The sequence below is a fragment of the Artibeus jamaicensis genome, unplaced genomic scaffold, assembly GCF_021234435.1.
Source record: "Artibeus jamaicensis isolate MK-2021 breed Jamaican fruit bat unplaced genomic scaffold, CSHL_Jam_final contig_465, whole genome shotgun sequence".
NCBI lineage: Eukaryota > Metazoa > Chordata > Mammalia > Chiroptera > Phyllostomidae > Artibeus > Artibeus jamaicensis.
In genome coordinates this window covers 34,773,996-34,789,585 of record NW_026521843.1, presented here as the reverse complement: position 1 = coordinate 34,789,585, position 15,590 = coordinate 34,773,996, and the positions used below count along the sequence as shown (strand labels likewise).

At 36.8% G+C, this 15,590-nt stretch overlaps 1 protein-coding gene across 3 annotated transcripts in view; it reads left to right on the top strand.

Moving 5' to 3' along the window:
• The window catches only part of PSME4 (proteasome activator subunit 4), a 98,379-nt gene that overhangs the window by 67,069 nt on the left and 15,720 nt on the right, over positions 1 to 15,590 (top strand). For all 3 annotated transcript variants that reach the window (XM_053666879.1, XM_037158439.2, XM_037158438.2), the window contains 13 exons: positions 714 to 776; positions 910 to 1,005; positions 1,969 to 2,100; positions 6,142 to 6,351; positions 7,350 to 7,486; positions 8,192 to 8,245; positions 8,544 to 8,673; positions 9,307 to 9,388; positions 10,728 to 10,881; positions 11,448 to 11,517; positions 12,427 to 12,552; positions 13,279 to 13,431; positions 15,346 to 15,450. In XM_053666879.1, coding sequence (XP_053522854.1) covers positions 714 to 776; positions 910 to 1,005; positions 1,969 to 2,100; positions 6,142 to 6,351; positions 7,350 to 7,486; positions 8,192 to 8,245; positions 8,544 to 8,673; positions 9,307 to 9,388; positions 10,728 to 10,881; positions 11,448 to 11,517; positions 12,427 to 12,552; positions 13,279 to 13,431; positions 15,346 to 15,450 — 1,512 coding nt within the window. The remainder of the gene's footprint in view (positions 1 to 713; positions 777 to 909; positions 1,006 to 1,968; positions 2,101 to 6,141; positions 6,352 to 7,349; positions 7,487 to 8,191; positions 8,246 to 8,543; positions 8,674 to 9,306; positions 9,389 to 10,727; positions 10,882 to 11,447; positions 11,518 to 12,426; positions 12,553 to 13,278; positions 13,432 to 15,345; positions 15,451 to 15,590) is intronic.

Below are 15,590 nucleotides of genomic sequence, written 5' to 3'. Positions count from 1 at the left end.
AATATTGGAGAGAGCAGTATTTAATTCAGTGACTTTTGAAAAGCTCCGTAACCAGTATGAAAAGTAAGCAGAGGGAGATTGAGACAGGCAGAAAGGAAGGTGGTGAAAGTCTAACAGCCTGAATCAAGGCATGGGCATTGGGGTGGAGATAAGGTGTTTTGCAAAAAAAGGAATTGTGGAGACTTGATGACCAATGTAACTGGTAGAAGACTGAGAGGGAGGGAGAGCTTAAATGATAACTTTCAGAAAAATAAAATGATAACTTTCAAAAAAATAAAAGATTACTTTTGTAGTAATCATACACAGTTACCTAGAAAGTGTACCTAAAAATGTAACAGAGTCGAGGAATGTTCTTTGTAGGTTATTTGTGTACTTTGAATAAGAACCAACTCCATTACTTTCCCAGGCATGGATTTATTCATAGATTATCAGAAAAATAGGTTGTTGGGCGAGCCAATTAAAGGGGATATATCTAGTATTAGACATAACATTTATTGAAATAGTGTATTTTAATATAAAGCCTGATGGTGTATCGAAATAGTGTATTTTAATATAAAGCCTGATGGCCTTAGAATAAATGAAATATTTCCACTGCCCACCAGCCTACCATGACCTTCTTTGGACTGATTTTTCATTAAGGGATTCAGGACAATCCACTGTTGAAGTTATATAGGAAAAATGTTGAATGAAGTGTTTGTTACTTTGTCTTTCAGCTCCATGGGAAAAAACAACATATCAGAGCACTACTGATTGACAGAGTAATGTTGCAGCATGAGGTAAATACCTTTTTACATGATGACTTTGTTAAATAGTTTTCTAGACAAATATTTAATTATTCATGTTACTTCATAATTAAATGAACTTTTAGTACAAAGTTTGAGGTTTGATTTACATTGTTTCTTTTCATAGCTACGAACACTAACTGTTGAGGGTTGTGAATACAAAAAAGTACACCAAGATATGATCAGAGATCTTCTTCGTTTATCTACAAGTTCATATAGTCAGGTAAGGCGAGTCTAAACGCTGCCCTTGCTAACTCTCCCATTTTATAACTGCAGTCTGAATACCCCCAGTTTAACAAGGGAGTTTAAATTTATTGGCATAGAAAACATCTTTTAAATTGAAAATATATTCAAGCTAATTTTAGTAGTCTTTTAAAAATAATATTTATTTTTGCTGTTTGTAATTGCTTCTCAAATTTTTAAAGAAATTACTTGAAGTTGAGTAATGCTAGTGTAATATTGCTTCCATTTAATGAAATCACATCATGAAGGCTGTGTAATTCCTTCTAGGTGTTATTATTAAGCTTGGGTTTCAGAAAGCTGCTACTATGTCATTTGGGGGTCTGCCCTTTAAAGTAGCATAGGACAAGGAGATGACCTGATACATTCAAGCACAGAGAACTAGAAAAAGTGGAGATTTATGTATCACCAATTATTCTGTGTTTATAACGTAATGTAAATTGGGAAACTGATCTCTAACCCAGAGATTTCACCTGCAGTGATCTTTAAAAGAGTTTAAAATATGTAGTGTGTTGCTTTTAGTATAATCAGTTCTTATTTATTATTTCATGTGTTATAAATTTATACTGAATCATTTCTGTTCAAAATATGTGAGCAATACTTAAGGTTTGTACTGAAAAAAGGTAAATTCTCTGTTTTGAAGAAAGTCTTCTCCTCAAGAGTAACTCAAAATAAGTTTAATATTCTGCCAATTATGTTAATGATCACATGCATGTTGGTCCCATTCAGTCTCTTCCTAATGTAACCTAAACTGTGGCTACAGTTGGTGGTAACGCTTTCCTTCTGATAAGACGAGAAATTTTGTGTTTTTGATAAAGCATTGCTTTGATATATTTTCTGTTATTACAACATTTAAAATATTACTTTTTTATCATTAATCATTTAGAAGTTTTTGTAGTTTGTCTACCATTGAACAAAAGTCCTCTGTTCATAATACTTTCTCCAGGTCAGAAATAAGGCTCAGCAGACATTTTTCGCTGCCTTGGGAGTATATAACTTCTGTTGCAGAGATATCATTCCCTTGGTTTTGGAGTTCTTACGACCTGATAGACAAGATGTCACACAACAGCAGTTCAAGGTACAGGATTTTTGTTTTGTTTTACTATGAGAATTTTCAAGCATACAGAAAAGTTGAAATTCTGCAGTAAATTATCCATACGTGCAGCATTCGGGTTCTTTCTTTTTTTTTTTTTTAAATTTTATTTAGTTATTTTTCAAGTACAGTTTTTTGTCTATTTCTCCCATCCCAGCCCCCCCTGCCCCGTCTCCCCACCGCCCTCCTATTTCCTCCCCCCCCACCCCCAGTCCTCATTCCTGTGTCTTTCATACTTGTTCCTCAAAATCCCTCCCCATTTTCCCCTTAAATTCCCTTCCCTCTCCCCATCTGGTCGCTGCCCACTTGTTCTCTATTTCAGTGTCTTTGTTTTTATTTTGTTTGCTTGTTTGTTTTGTTGTTTAGCTTCCTGTTAAAGGTGAGATCATATGGTATTTGTCTTTCAATGCCTGGCCTATTTCACTCAGCATAATGCTTTCCAGTTCCATCCATGTTGTTGCAAAGACAAACACTTCGAAAATTTATATGGAACCATAAACGAGCCCGAATAGCAGCCGCTCTTTTGAGAAAGAAGAACAAAGTAGGAGGGATCACAATACCTGATATCAAACTGTATTACAAAGCCACTGTAATCAAAACAGCCTGGTACTGGCATAAAAACAGGCACGTAGACCAATGGAACAGAACAGAGAGCCCAGAAATCGACTCAACTCTCTACAGTCAATTAATATTTGACAAAGGGGGCAGTAACATAAAATGGAGTAAAGATAGCCTCTTCAACAAATGGTGTTGGGAGAACTGGACAGCTACGTGCAAAAAAATGAAACTTGAGCACCAACTTACACCATACACCAAAATAAATTCAAGGTAGATAAAAGACTTAAATATAAGCCGTGACACCATTAAAGTCCTAGAGGAGAACATTGGCAAGAAAATCTCAGATATTCCACGCAGCAACATTTTTACCGATACGTCCCCTAGATCAAGGAATATAAAGGAAAGAATAAACAAATGGGATCTCATCAAAATAAAAAGCTTCTGCATGGCTAAAGAAAACAGTATTAAATTAAAAAGTCAACCAACTGTATGGGAAAACGTATTTGCCAATGATACCTCAGACAAAGGTTTAATCTCCAAAATATACAAAGAACTTACACGACTCCACTCTAGGAAGACATCGAACCCAATTAAAAAATGGGAAAAGGACTTGAACAGACACTTCTGTAAAGAGGACATACAGAATATCCAGAGACACATGAAGAGATGCTCAATGTCGTTAGCTATCAGAGAGATGCAAATTAAAACCACAATGAGATACCACTTTACACCAGTCAGGATGGCTATCATAAACAAAGCAACAAACAACAAATGTTGGAGAGGGTGTGGGGAAAAGGGGACCTTAGTTCACTGTTGGTGGGATTGCAGACTGGTACAACCATTACGGAAAACAGTATGGAATTTTCTCAGAAAAATAAAAATCGACCTGCCTTTTGACCCAGCAATTCCACTGCTAGGATTATATCCCAAGAACCTAAAACATCAATTTCAAAGAACCTATGCACCCCAATGTTCATAGCAGCACAATTTACAATAGCCAAGAGTTGGAAGCAACCTAGGTGCCCGTCAGTAAATGAATGGATCAAAAAATTGTGGTACATATACACAATGGAATTCTATGCAGCAGAGAGAAAGAAGGAGCTACTACCCTTTGCAACAACATGGTTCTTTTTTTTTTTTTAAACCATTTTGCTGTATTTGCTTTATCACATATCTCTCCACCTCTTCATCCATCCTTTTATGTATTTGAAAGTCAGTTGAAGACATCAGTACACTTCATAGGTATAGTGTTTTTTTCCTTCCTAATTATTTTATTTACATATGTTTTTGATCAGTATTATGATGGAGAATGTAGGATGTAACTTGAGTTGAGCACCAGAGGATAAGTGTGCTGGCTGGCATGTGAGAGAATGGGGTGAAAGACCAAAAACTGTTTAGGGTAATGGTAACCAGCATGGAGGGTGTGAAACTTAGTAAGTGTGAATAACTGTGTGATAAGAGCAGAGAAGGAAGGAAATAGCACCAGCTAAGGAAAATACTATCTCATAGGGATGCAATATAGAGTGTAGGTGGAATACAGTGATTGCTATATCATCAGATAGAATTGGGTTGACTGCAAATGATTTACGAGGGAGAATTAATATGAACTGGTGGTTGAGTATGAGGGGACTGATAAAAGAAGCTATGAAAATTGTTACGTTTCTGAGTTGTACAACTGGTTGTTGGGTACATTAGAGAAAGGGAGAATAGATTATAAATTAGTTTGTTTGGGCATGTTTAATTTGAAGTAGTTTCTATAAACAAAGAGGCAGTTTCAAGTAGGCAGGCATGTTAGTGTGGAGTTTAAAGATAATGTTTCAGTTTGTGTTGGTGGCCTCTTTAGACATGGGTAAGAGAGCCAAGGAGGAGAACGAGAGGAGGACCTCGAGGTAGGTGTTGAGAATACTTCATTAGGGGGCTGAGAAGGAAAAGGTCAGAAATGCATCAAGAGGTGAGGAGGAGGGGTTGCAGCCCTGACTGGTGTGGCTCAGTGGGTTGGGCTTCATCCCTCAAAGTGAAAGGTCACCAGTTCAATTCCCAGTCATGCCACATGCCTGCGTTGTGGGCCAGGCCCCTGCTTCAGGGTGTGGGAGAGGCAGCACATCAGTGTTTCTCTCCCACATCGATGTGTCTCTCCCTCTCTTTCTCTGTTCCGCTCTCTGTAAAAATAAAATAAAATCTTTAAAAAAATTATTTATTTTTAGAGAAAAAGAGAGAAACATCAGTGTGTGGTTACCTCTCGTGTGCCAACCAGGGCAAAATAAAATCTTTTTTAAAAAAGAAAGAAATGAGGAGAGTAGTGTTACAGAAGATAAGAACATAATCTTTCCAGGAGGAAGAAGATTCAGTCAGCACTGTCAGTTGCTCTCTGGGAAGAGTTAAGATGAGAGCTTAACATGTTCCTTGAAGTTAGCCTATGAGGATAGGTCAACAAACTATAGCTTTGGCTCAGTTGCTGGCCTTTGTAAATGAAGTTTTATTGGAACATAGCCACGTCTATTCCTTTATGTATTATTGTCCGTGGCCATTTTCATGCTACAGTGACAGAGATGAGTAGTTGCAACAGAGACTTATATGGCCAACTCTTTACTACCTGACCCTTTATTGGAAAAGTTTGCTGTCCCCTAATGTGTAGGTATAATTCAAGAATGTGTTAGAAGGTCTAACTCACTGGGAGGTATGTTATTGATCTAATTGAGAGCATTTTAAATGGACAAAATTGGGTAGGTCAAGTAATATCTAAAATGTTTTATTAGACCAGGAAAACTGAGCTTACCAGTGACCCTATAAGAGCCTGATAAGAGGAGTAGAGCATTGGGTAGGTAAGAAGCCAGTCTGGAATTTAGTTAGGGTGAATTTTGTTTTGGAATTTAATTTCTTGAACAGGAAATAAATAAAATATTCTGGTAGTACTAATTGCTCTTTTCATTAAAAAGGGACGCCTACTTTCATCAGAATCATTCTGATTAATTGAACCCTTATGAGTAGAAAATGCACAGTATAAATAAGTAACCTCATTTTTGTATACTTACGAAATAACACAAGATAAGGAAAATACTATCTCATAGGGATGAGATAGATGTTAACTACTATTTTAGACAGTTTTCCAAACACTATGCCTTATAATACAAAGAGTGGCACAGTTCATGACATTTGTGATGTAGTTATAGTACAGGAGAATTGGAATGAAAGCTATCTATTAAAAACATCCTTTCCTTTTTCTGTTATCTTTAGCCATTCTTGGAGCTAACCCTGTATTAAATGATTAAGAGAAAATATTGCTGGATGACAATTATGTCAAGTTCAAACTTGTAAAAGGAACATGTTAAACAAGTGAACCTAATTTATTAAATAGTATTGAACACTTTAAGTAATCGATGTTTAGTAAATTTAAAAACATCACGTAGGTGAGTTGGCTACAATAAACAATGCTTCTTAGTTCACATATTAATCATTTTTTTCCTGCAGGGTGCCTTGTATTGTCTCCTTGGAAATCACAGTGGTGTGTGCCTGGCAAACCTTCACGATTGGGACTGTATTGTACAGACTTGGCCAGCAATTGTTTCCTCTGGTCTTAGCAAAGCAATGTCCCTGGAAAAGCCATCCATAGTGAGGCTGTTTGATGATCTCGCAGAAAAGATTCACCGGCAATATGAAACAATTGGCTTGGACTTCACAGTAAGCATAGCAGTTTTGTAACTCAGATTTTAGTGGAAATACTGCCTTGTTTCAATGCTTTTAATTTTCATGTCTTTTTTTGGTAATAATATTTTTGATATTTAATTCTCATTGTTTCAAGCATTTGTTTTCTGTTTCCTTTGTGATCATTACTGTAGACAGCAGGGTACAGTTGGAGGTTGGAGGATGGCCAGGAGCTAGCTAGGTGGTTTTTTTCCAGTGAGCCACAAAGAGTTACTACATTGTTGTATTTACTATTATTTCCTGTATGTCTGTGGCCTCTGTGAGAATTGGTGATGTTTTAGCCAAAGTTGCAGAATATTGGCCATAGGGTTCATAATTTATAGTGAAGAAAATGAAAGTGAAATGATTTGACAAATGAAACAGGAGAGAATGTCTGGTCCATTGGTGCTCAGATGGAGAGAGGTAGCAGCCAGTTTTCAGATGCACACTTACCCATCAGCACTGGGGATGGCTCAGAGTGGGGTGAGTGCATTCAAATGCCCCACTTGTCTGTGGTGGTTATTGTGTTGGACATCCATCCTCTGGTTTCAGAATCACTGGTCTAAATGTATGCCTTTTCTAGAAAACAGTTTTTGCTATTTGCACCTGTTTTTAAATGAGGCCTTCTTAAAATTTGTTTTAATTGAAATGTGATTCATATTCCAAAAAATTCACCATTTTAATGTGTTAGGTGTTTATATCATCACAAAAGGTTATTCACAGAGCTGTGTACCTACCACTGTTCTGATTCCAGAACACTTTAACAGTCAAGGAGAAGCCCTGTGTCCAGCAGCAGCAGTGACCCCCAGATCTCCCATACCCTCAGTCCCGGGACACCACTCCTCTACTTTCTTTCTCTGTGAATTTACTTATTTTGGACATTTCATGTAAATGGTCTCTGGCTTCTTTCACTTAGCATAATGTTGTCAAGATTCATCCATGTTGTAGTATGTGTCAGTACTTCATTTTTTCCCCTGGCTTTTCTTTTTAATAAGATTCCAAACTCATGTGTCCGAATAGCAGAATTACTTCAGCAATCAAAAAACCCCTCTACCAACCAGATAATGCCTAGCTCAGAAGAAATAAAAGAAGGACTTAAACGCCAACAAGAAAAGAGTGCTGATGCCCTAAGGTAATTGTAAGTGCCTACTCATCAAAGTAGATTACATTTAGATAGTTGGTTTTAAATATCCCCAAAATATAGTGAACCATAACTATGCAATAGAATTTACATGTTGAATCTGAAAAAATACAGAAATGTTAGGAAGTAATCATTGCGAAGATCCCTTGTTGTCACTTTTAGCTGTGGAGATTTTTAAGTACGCATATCAGTCAGATTTATACAGATTTGGTATCAAGATATTAATAAACTTTTTAGATTTTTTGGAACCAAAGCATTTCAGTGCTTCAGTGATAAAACTCAGGGGCCTTCCTATCTTGACTTGTTTCTTTGGTTTATGAATATGCTTATCAATTTTTTCCTCACGTCTATATAAAAATAATAAACTTTTATATAGTAGTCTACCTTATATATTCTTGGAGTGCCATATAGGCAGACCATTCCCAACTAATTGATTACTGCTCACAAATTTACTTTTGAAAAGCCCACTCAGGGACAGTTGAGATGCTCAGTGTACCTAGCACTTTTTTTGTTTTCTTTGTATCCTTCACATTCTTTTCCTGCTGTCTCTGTTCATCCATCTGCTTTTTCTCTAGTTAGCTTCTCACCAGTAAGAGAGGGTGAATCTGGCCAGAATTTGAATTTATATTACTTTGTCTGATGTTCATCTTAATGTTGTATTAAAACAATGCATCACCTGAATTTTTTTTTTTTAAGGAACTATGAAAATTTGGTAGACACTTTGCTAGATGGTGTGGAGCAGAGAAATCTGTAAGTACAAGAAAAAAATTTTTTAATTCCCAAAGCTTTTATTCCAAATATTATAGGAGATTTTTGTTCTGGAGGCCATGAAAGACTATATCACAATATACTATGGTATGATTAATGAATATACAAGATTAAGAGGCAAGCTTGGGGCTAGCGATAGGAGTGATATTCTTCAAGATACCTGTTTTAATTCTTATGAAACTTAAAAATATTTCAAGTATAGTTTCTCTTTCCTTTTTTTTTTAAAGTGGTTTTATGAGCAATGTGTTTTGTAATTTTGTTTTCCCTCTCCCCTTTTCAGGCCCTGGAAATTTGAACATATAGGCATTGGTCTTCTGTCTCTACTCCTGAGAGATGACCGAGTGTTACCTCTTCGTGCCATACATTTTTTTATTGAGAATCTCAACCATGATGCAATTGTAGTTCGAAAGGTAGATACTTTATTTTAGTTAAATATTGGGTTTGAGATTTTTTATGTCACCTGAAGCCTTTAAATTCTTCACAGGTAAGACCCACTTAATATCTTGAGGTCTACCTCTACTGGTTGAGAGATGGTAGTTCATGTAACAAATATGGGGACGTGTTCAGACACTGTACATTTCAGCACTGGGGCTATAACAGGGAACAGATTTATAGGTTAATGGACAAGGTTGACTTTGAGAAATTAATTATCAGTATGAAGTGTTTCAGAAAGGGGAAGATACCTGAGGATACAGTTTTTACTTTACTCACAAAGCCTTAAAAGTGTACAAGATGGGGCTGAACTAGGCTGGTGCATAGGAGAAAGACCCTTAAGAAATGTTTAGGCTGAGATTTGAAGAATGAGCATGTAACGGTTTAACAGTGAAAAGGTCTAGCACGGATGAAGGTTCCAGAGTAAGAGCTGAGAAGGACTCCTTCCAGTCAGATTCAGTGCTCGCTTGACTGAGCCACCCGGTGTCACTGGACGAGGTGTTTCTCTGCTTTTGAAAGAAGCAGAATCCAGCTGATGCTTTGATTCAGGTGGGCAAGCATGTAAGGGATTTAAAATGTTGATACATCTACCTTACCCATTTGTTTTCTAGATGGCAATCTCAGCTGTTGCTGGTATTCTTAAGCAGCTAAAAAGAACCCATAAAAAGTTGACCATCAACCCCTATGAAATTGGTAAGTACTGCCAAATGTAATTAATAGTTCTTAGGAGACTTGGAAAGTTTCTCTGAAAGTATAAATCATAGTTCTTGATCTTAATTCTTTTTCTATACAAATTATAGAGATATAAAAGTATGAAATGTAAAGAAAAACAGTTGGCTTAGTAAAAACTAGTGATAAAAAAGTATAAGAATAGATTGACCCATCCTGGCTGGTGTAGCTCAATGGATTGAGTGCGGTCCTGCAAACCAGAGGATTGCGGTTCGATTCCCAGTCACGGCATATGCCTGGGTTGCAGGCCAGTTCCTAGCAGGGGATGCATGAGAGGCAACCGTACATTGATATTTCTCTCCCTTTCTCCTTCCCTTCCCCTTTAAAGATTAAAAAAAATAGATTGACCCTTTATGTCTTCATAATACACATACCTTTTGTATATCTGGGCAAAAATGTCATTTACTTATTTATTTTGCCACTATTTATCAAACTATTTCAAAGACTTAAATACCATCATCATTAATATTAATATATCAATATGTTAAATTTCTATCTGGGTCATAGGATTAGGGACAATAGGATTAGGATTAGTTTTCTTCATAACTCACAGTATTTAGACTTTTTGAATAATAACCTAATACAATCAGAAGAAATAATAAAGTAATTTGATTTTGGGGGAGAAAAATGTTTTTATCCCTTTGGTTAAAGGAATTTTTTAATCTCTGATAACTCCTGTGATATTCAAACAGCGGTGTTTAGTTCTCCCCCACCAGTTCCTTCTTACTCTGGGGGAGGGTGGTACAGCCCATACTGCTGTCTTCGTACAGTAAAATGACGTTAACTACGCGAGGGAAGGCTTTCATTACTTCCCTGCTACTAATGTCTTATCCTCACTGAAACACGCTTGTAAGCCCTTATTATGGATATTTAATGGTTCCAAACAAGAAAGTTGCATGAGTGTGCATGTAAAGACAGACCGGCAAAGTACACATGATGAAATGTTAAATTTTGTAGCATCTGCAGGAAGAACATATGGGGGGACTTCTTTGAGCTCTGTAAGTCTGGCATTAGTTCAAACCTAAAAAGTTGTAACAAAATTAATCCTTTTAATTCTGGTGAAAGAAATAAAGGGGTTCACACGTGATTTACTTTCTCCAAATAACAATCCAAACAGTATTTACTGGATAATCTTTTCCCCTTCAGTTTGAAATGCCTCGTATACAGACGGTCAGTCTTGCCTTGAGCCCATTTGGAGAGTCCTGTTATAAAGACAGTCATACTAATCCTGTTGGTTAAAAGTTGAGAATAATGATCACATGGCTGTTTTTAAGTTCGTCAAATATAATTATCTTTTCCTTAGGTGGATACCCTAAACCCACCCAGATTCTCGCTGGTGATAGGCCTGATAATCATTGGTTGCATTATGATAGCAAAAGCATACCAACAACTAAAAAAGAATGGGAGTCAGTTTGCTTTGTGGAGAAAACTCACTGGGGATACTACACCTGGCCACAGTAAGTTATATCTCGCCATGTACCTTATTATTAAACAGGTTATCTTTGATATAATTGTTTTATCATCTTTGTATTCCTGGAGGATGTTCAGAAGCATTAGAAGCAGTTAGAAGGGACTCTGTCACCAAAAATACACACTTTTGAGTTTTTTTCTTTTTCACTCTTTTTCTTTGGCTCTTGCCAATGCTATGCCTTGGTCCTGTCTCTTTTCTTGTTTTTTGTTTTTTGTTTTTTCCACCGAAACCCTTGGACTTGTAGTCCTACCATTATATGTTAAGGTGTTTGTTAATAGCTGCCCTAAATTACGTTCCTACTGCTTAGTACTAAACATGTCTAAACCAGCCCAGAGAAATACTTAATTATCTCTTATTGTTGACTCCAGTAATTTGTCATGAGGACACAGTGATCCGATAGATTTTTGAGGCCAAGACTGTTCGTGGTGTACTCTCACCCCAAACTTAGCATCTAATTAGAGTTCATTAAAAGTACCTTCTAATGCTTTTATCTCCATGAAGCTCTAGTATTTTTTTCTATGTGCGTTACAAATATAAACTCTTACTATGTAGGAATATGGTTGTTTATGCTGGTGTGGAAGAGCAGCCCAAGCTTGGCAGAAGCAGGGAGGATTTGACAGAGGTAAGCATTCCATTTTCACCACGTGTAAACACTTACAGTTGTTCAAATGCATCTTAGTTTTAGCCAGGTTCATTTTAAACTCAGTTCATGTTTTCCCCCCGATTTGTGTATTTCAGTATTGCCCTGGGTTAAATATTGGTAAACGTGTACTCCCTTCTCTGCCCCTGCCTCCCTCTTGTCCTCCCCATTCTAGCACAGCCAGTTGTCTGGTCTCCCGGTGTCTGGGGTTTTCTCTGAAGCTACTTCCCCACTCGGCACTCACTTGGGCTCCACTTTATGTAGTGATGTGCTGTGTCTTACACCGTTTCTGTCTGCCAGCAAGCTTCTTGAAGGCAAAGAATGACTGGCTTTTAGGGTGTTTATTGCGTATAAATGTTGGGTACCCAGTAAATAAATGTTTTTTGATTTAAGTTGAAACTCCTTAGTCTTCCTGAAACATTTTATCATTTTGAAAGTTGATTTAAAGACTTCTAATATTATGTCTTCCTCGGTTAAGTTACTGGTGTTGTAGCTTCATGTTCTAATTGTGAACAGAGTTTGCTTTTTAGCCTCTGATATTTTGTAGATAATGTACTGGGGTTTGGTTTGTGGTTTGGGGACATTTGTAAATCACACATGAGATGGTGCCATAGCTCTGCGTCTTCATTCCTGAGCAGAAGATTGTGGGTTTGGGAAATGGAGTCTGAACTGAAAGATCTGAAGGGAACTTTCAGCTGTTCTTATGGATCCGGCAGTTTTAGGAAGTAATAGTATATTGGTTTTATAAAACTTGTGAGCACTAAAAATTCTTTAGAACCATAATAGCCTACTGTTGAGTATTAAAACTTTACAGATGAATTTTAATGTTTTCAGAATTATGTTTTTAAATACATTTTAAACACTGAATGTTGTTCTTTTTTAACTTTATAGGCAGAACAGATTATATTTGATCATTTTTCTGATCCTAAGTTTGTTGAACAGTTAATTACTTTTCTATCTTTAGAAGACAGAAAAGGAAAAGATAAATTTAATCCTCGACGTTTTTGCCTCTTTAAGGTAACTGTGTTCTTTATATACCTTCTTTATAAAGCTTAATGATTGTCAGTTTGTAGGTTTATGTATTTTAAAGTATTTGCATTGAAAGTTTGAATTTATGCCCTTGCCAGTGTGGCTCAGTGGATTGAATACTGGCCCGCAAACCAAAGGGTCACTGGTTTGATTCCCAGTCAGGACACATGCCTGGGTTGCGGGCCAGGTCCCCGGTAGGGGACACACGAGAGGCAACCACACATTGATTCTCTTCCTTTCCCTCTATCTAAAAATAGTTAAATAAAATCATTTAAAAAAACTTTCAATTTAGTCATTTGTTATTTTCATTTAAAATGACTCTAGAAGTTATGCCAGTCATAGTGATTGTGGCTTAATGTCCTAGAACTCTTTGCTTAAACAACTTTATAGTATTTATCTTTAATAATTATAATTAACAGTTTAAGCAAACAAAATACCCCAGCAAACTATATTCATTTGGTTTTTTAAGGTACGTGTGATATTTTTAAGGTAGAAAGATTTATTAATGTCTATGTTGTTGATTAACAATAGCTTTAAGATAAAATGGTAAGAATACTGCCATTTTACATATCACAGTAAAATATAAACTTTTGGAGGAGAGAACTGTTGGGTTTTAAAAACACAGTAGCAATATAGTAAACAAATGCAAGCATAATTATAATGGACACGATAGTCATTTAAGTACTGAGGAACTTTCATTTTTTGTTTTTACAGGGTATATTCAGAAATTTTGATGATGCTTTTTTGCCAGTTCTGAAGCCCCATTTAGAACGCTTGGTTGCAGATTCACATGAAAGTACCCAGCGATGTGTTGCAGAAATTATAGCTGGTTTAATCAGAGGTTCTAAACATTGGACATTTGAAAAGGTGATGTATTTGTACAGCACATTCTCCGTTAAAGCTACATTTTCCATTTATGCAGTAATTCCCAACATAGTAGGTATTAATACTTAAAGTATGAAATGTTCAATTCCATATTGCTTTTGAATATAGGTCACAAACCACTGATACATAGGCAATATTCAGTATCTTCTAAATTTTGGATTATTTGCCAACATTAGGGGGAAAAATCAGGATATGTCATATAAAAAGATTTTGGTTTCTCTTGAAAAATAGGAAGATCCTAGAACCCCGGTCCCACGTTATACACTTTGTCTGTTGGCTGGTGCTGCTCACGGGCTTCCGCCTTCCCGGGGTGCTCCCCGGCTTCTCCTCAAATCCCTTCTCTTAGCCTCCTTGCTCACCTGCATTGCAAACTTGGTCTTGTGGGCAGTTCGAATTTGACACACACAGACCCATTTTTTCGGGGGCGGGCATCCTTCTTTTTAAAAAAGTTAGTTTTATATATTGGCCCAAAGGTTAGTTTCCTAGCAAAATGCACTAGACTGAAAATAACCTTGTGAAATGATCAGAATGCTTGAACATAGGGTAGGCCACCATTTCTTCAAAGAGAAGACAAGTAATTGTTTTGGGCCAACTTAATTACACATACTTTTAGGAGGTCTATGGACACTGTTTAATATATTAGTTATGTGTATTCAAATCTCTTATTAAATAAAAGTGTCTGTTAATTTTATTTAAACATGTCACACATACCCTTGTCTTCTTGTCTTTTTTTTTAAAGTTTTTTCTTTTCCAGAACACATATCCTTTCCTTGTAAATGAAGATATAGCTCTAAAAGTTATTTTTGGTTTTTTAATCAATGCCTAGTGATACCACTGGAAACTTTATCCCAAGCCCTCCCTCCCCATTTGTTCTGTATGTGAGAGAAACATTGATCAGTTGCCTCTTGCCTGCCCCTGCCTGGGGACTGAACTCGCAACCCAGGCACGTGCCCTGACTAGGAGTCAAACCATCACCCTTTCAGTTCATGGGATGGTGCCCAGCCCCCTGAGCCATACTGGTCAGGGCTCTGTGTGAGCCCTTTTTACTAACGTGCAGTCCGTGGACCTGCAGCATGGGCCTCACTCAGGAGCTTATTGGAAAAGTAGGATCTCAGGCCCTACCCTGATCTAATGAATCAACTCGCCTTTTGTCAAGGTGATTTGGATTCCTATTAAACTGTGAGAAGCATCTAGACACATATTTGCAGTCTCTGAATAACTGAACATTTTTATAAGGCTATTATTGACAGCAATCCAAAACTTGAAATTTGAAGATTATGCTACAGGTGAATACTAAGTTGTATTAAAATGGCATTGCTTCCTAAATTAGAATCAATCAAATAGCCTCAATAAGCATGCAAAATTTTGAAATGATGCAGGTTTTTTCTAACCCAGTATACTCTATTATTTAAAATTGTAGCTGGCTGATATAGCTTAGTGGAATGAACACTGGCCTGTGAGCCAAAAGGTCACCCTTTGGGTTCCCACTCAGGGCACATGCTTGGGTTGTGGGCCAGGCCTGCCCAGTAGGGGGTGCAAGAGAGGCAACCACACATTGATGTATCTCTTCCCTGTCTTTCTCCTTCTCTTTTCCCATTCTCTAAAGATAGATAAATAAAATTTAAAAAAAATTTAAAGAGAATTCTTAGTAGCATGACATTCTAAGGAATCATACAAAGTGTCCCCTCTTTTCTGAATAAGTTTTTTGGAAAAATTCACATTATATCTTGGTATGTCTGATGAAAATATAGCGTACTTTCCTGGGTTGCTTGAGTGTTCTAAGAAGTAATTTAAATGCAGTTTTTGTGTTTGTATGTGTTTGTTTCCTGGAAAAGATAGTTGACAAAATATGTTCTAATTATCATGAACTTTTCCCCATGTATTTTGTTTGAGTAGGTGGAGAAGCTTTGGGAACTTCTGTGCCCCCTGCTTCGAACAGCATTGTCCAACATCACGGTAGAAACTTACAACGACTGGGGAACTTGCATAGCAACGTCCTGTGTGAGTTCTCCTGCTTGCTTTTGTGTCTAACTCACCTATTCAAACATTATACTCTGTCTCAAAATCTGAAACCTCATTACACGTCTCGAATCATGAAATTTTATTCATAGTTGTGTCTTAACACAATTGGAAATGTATCT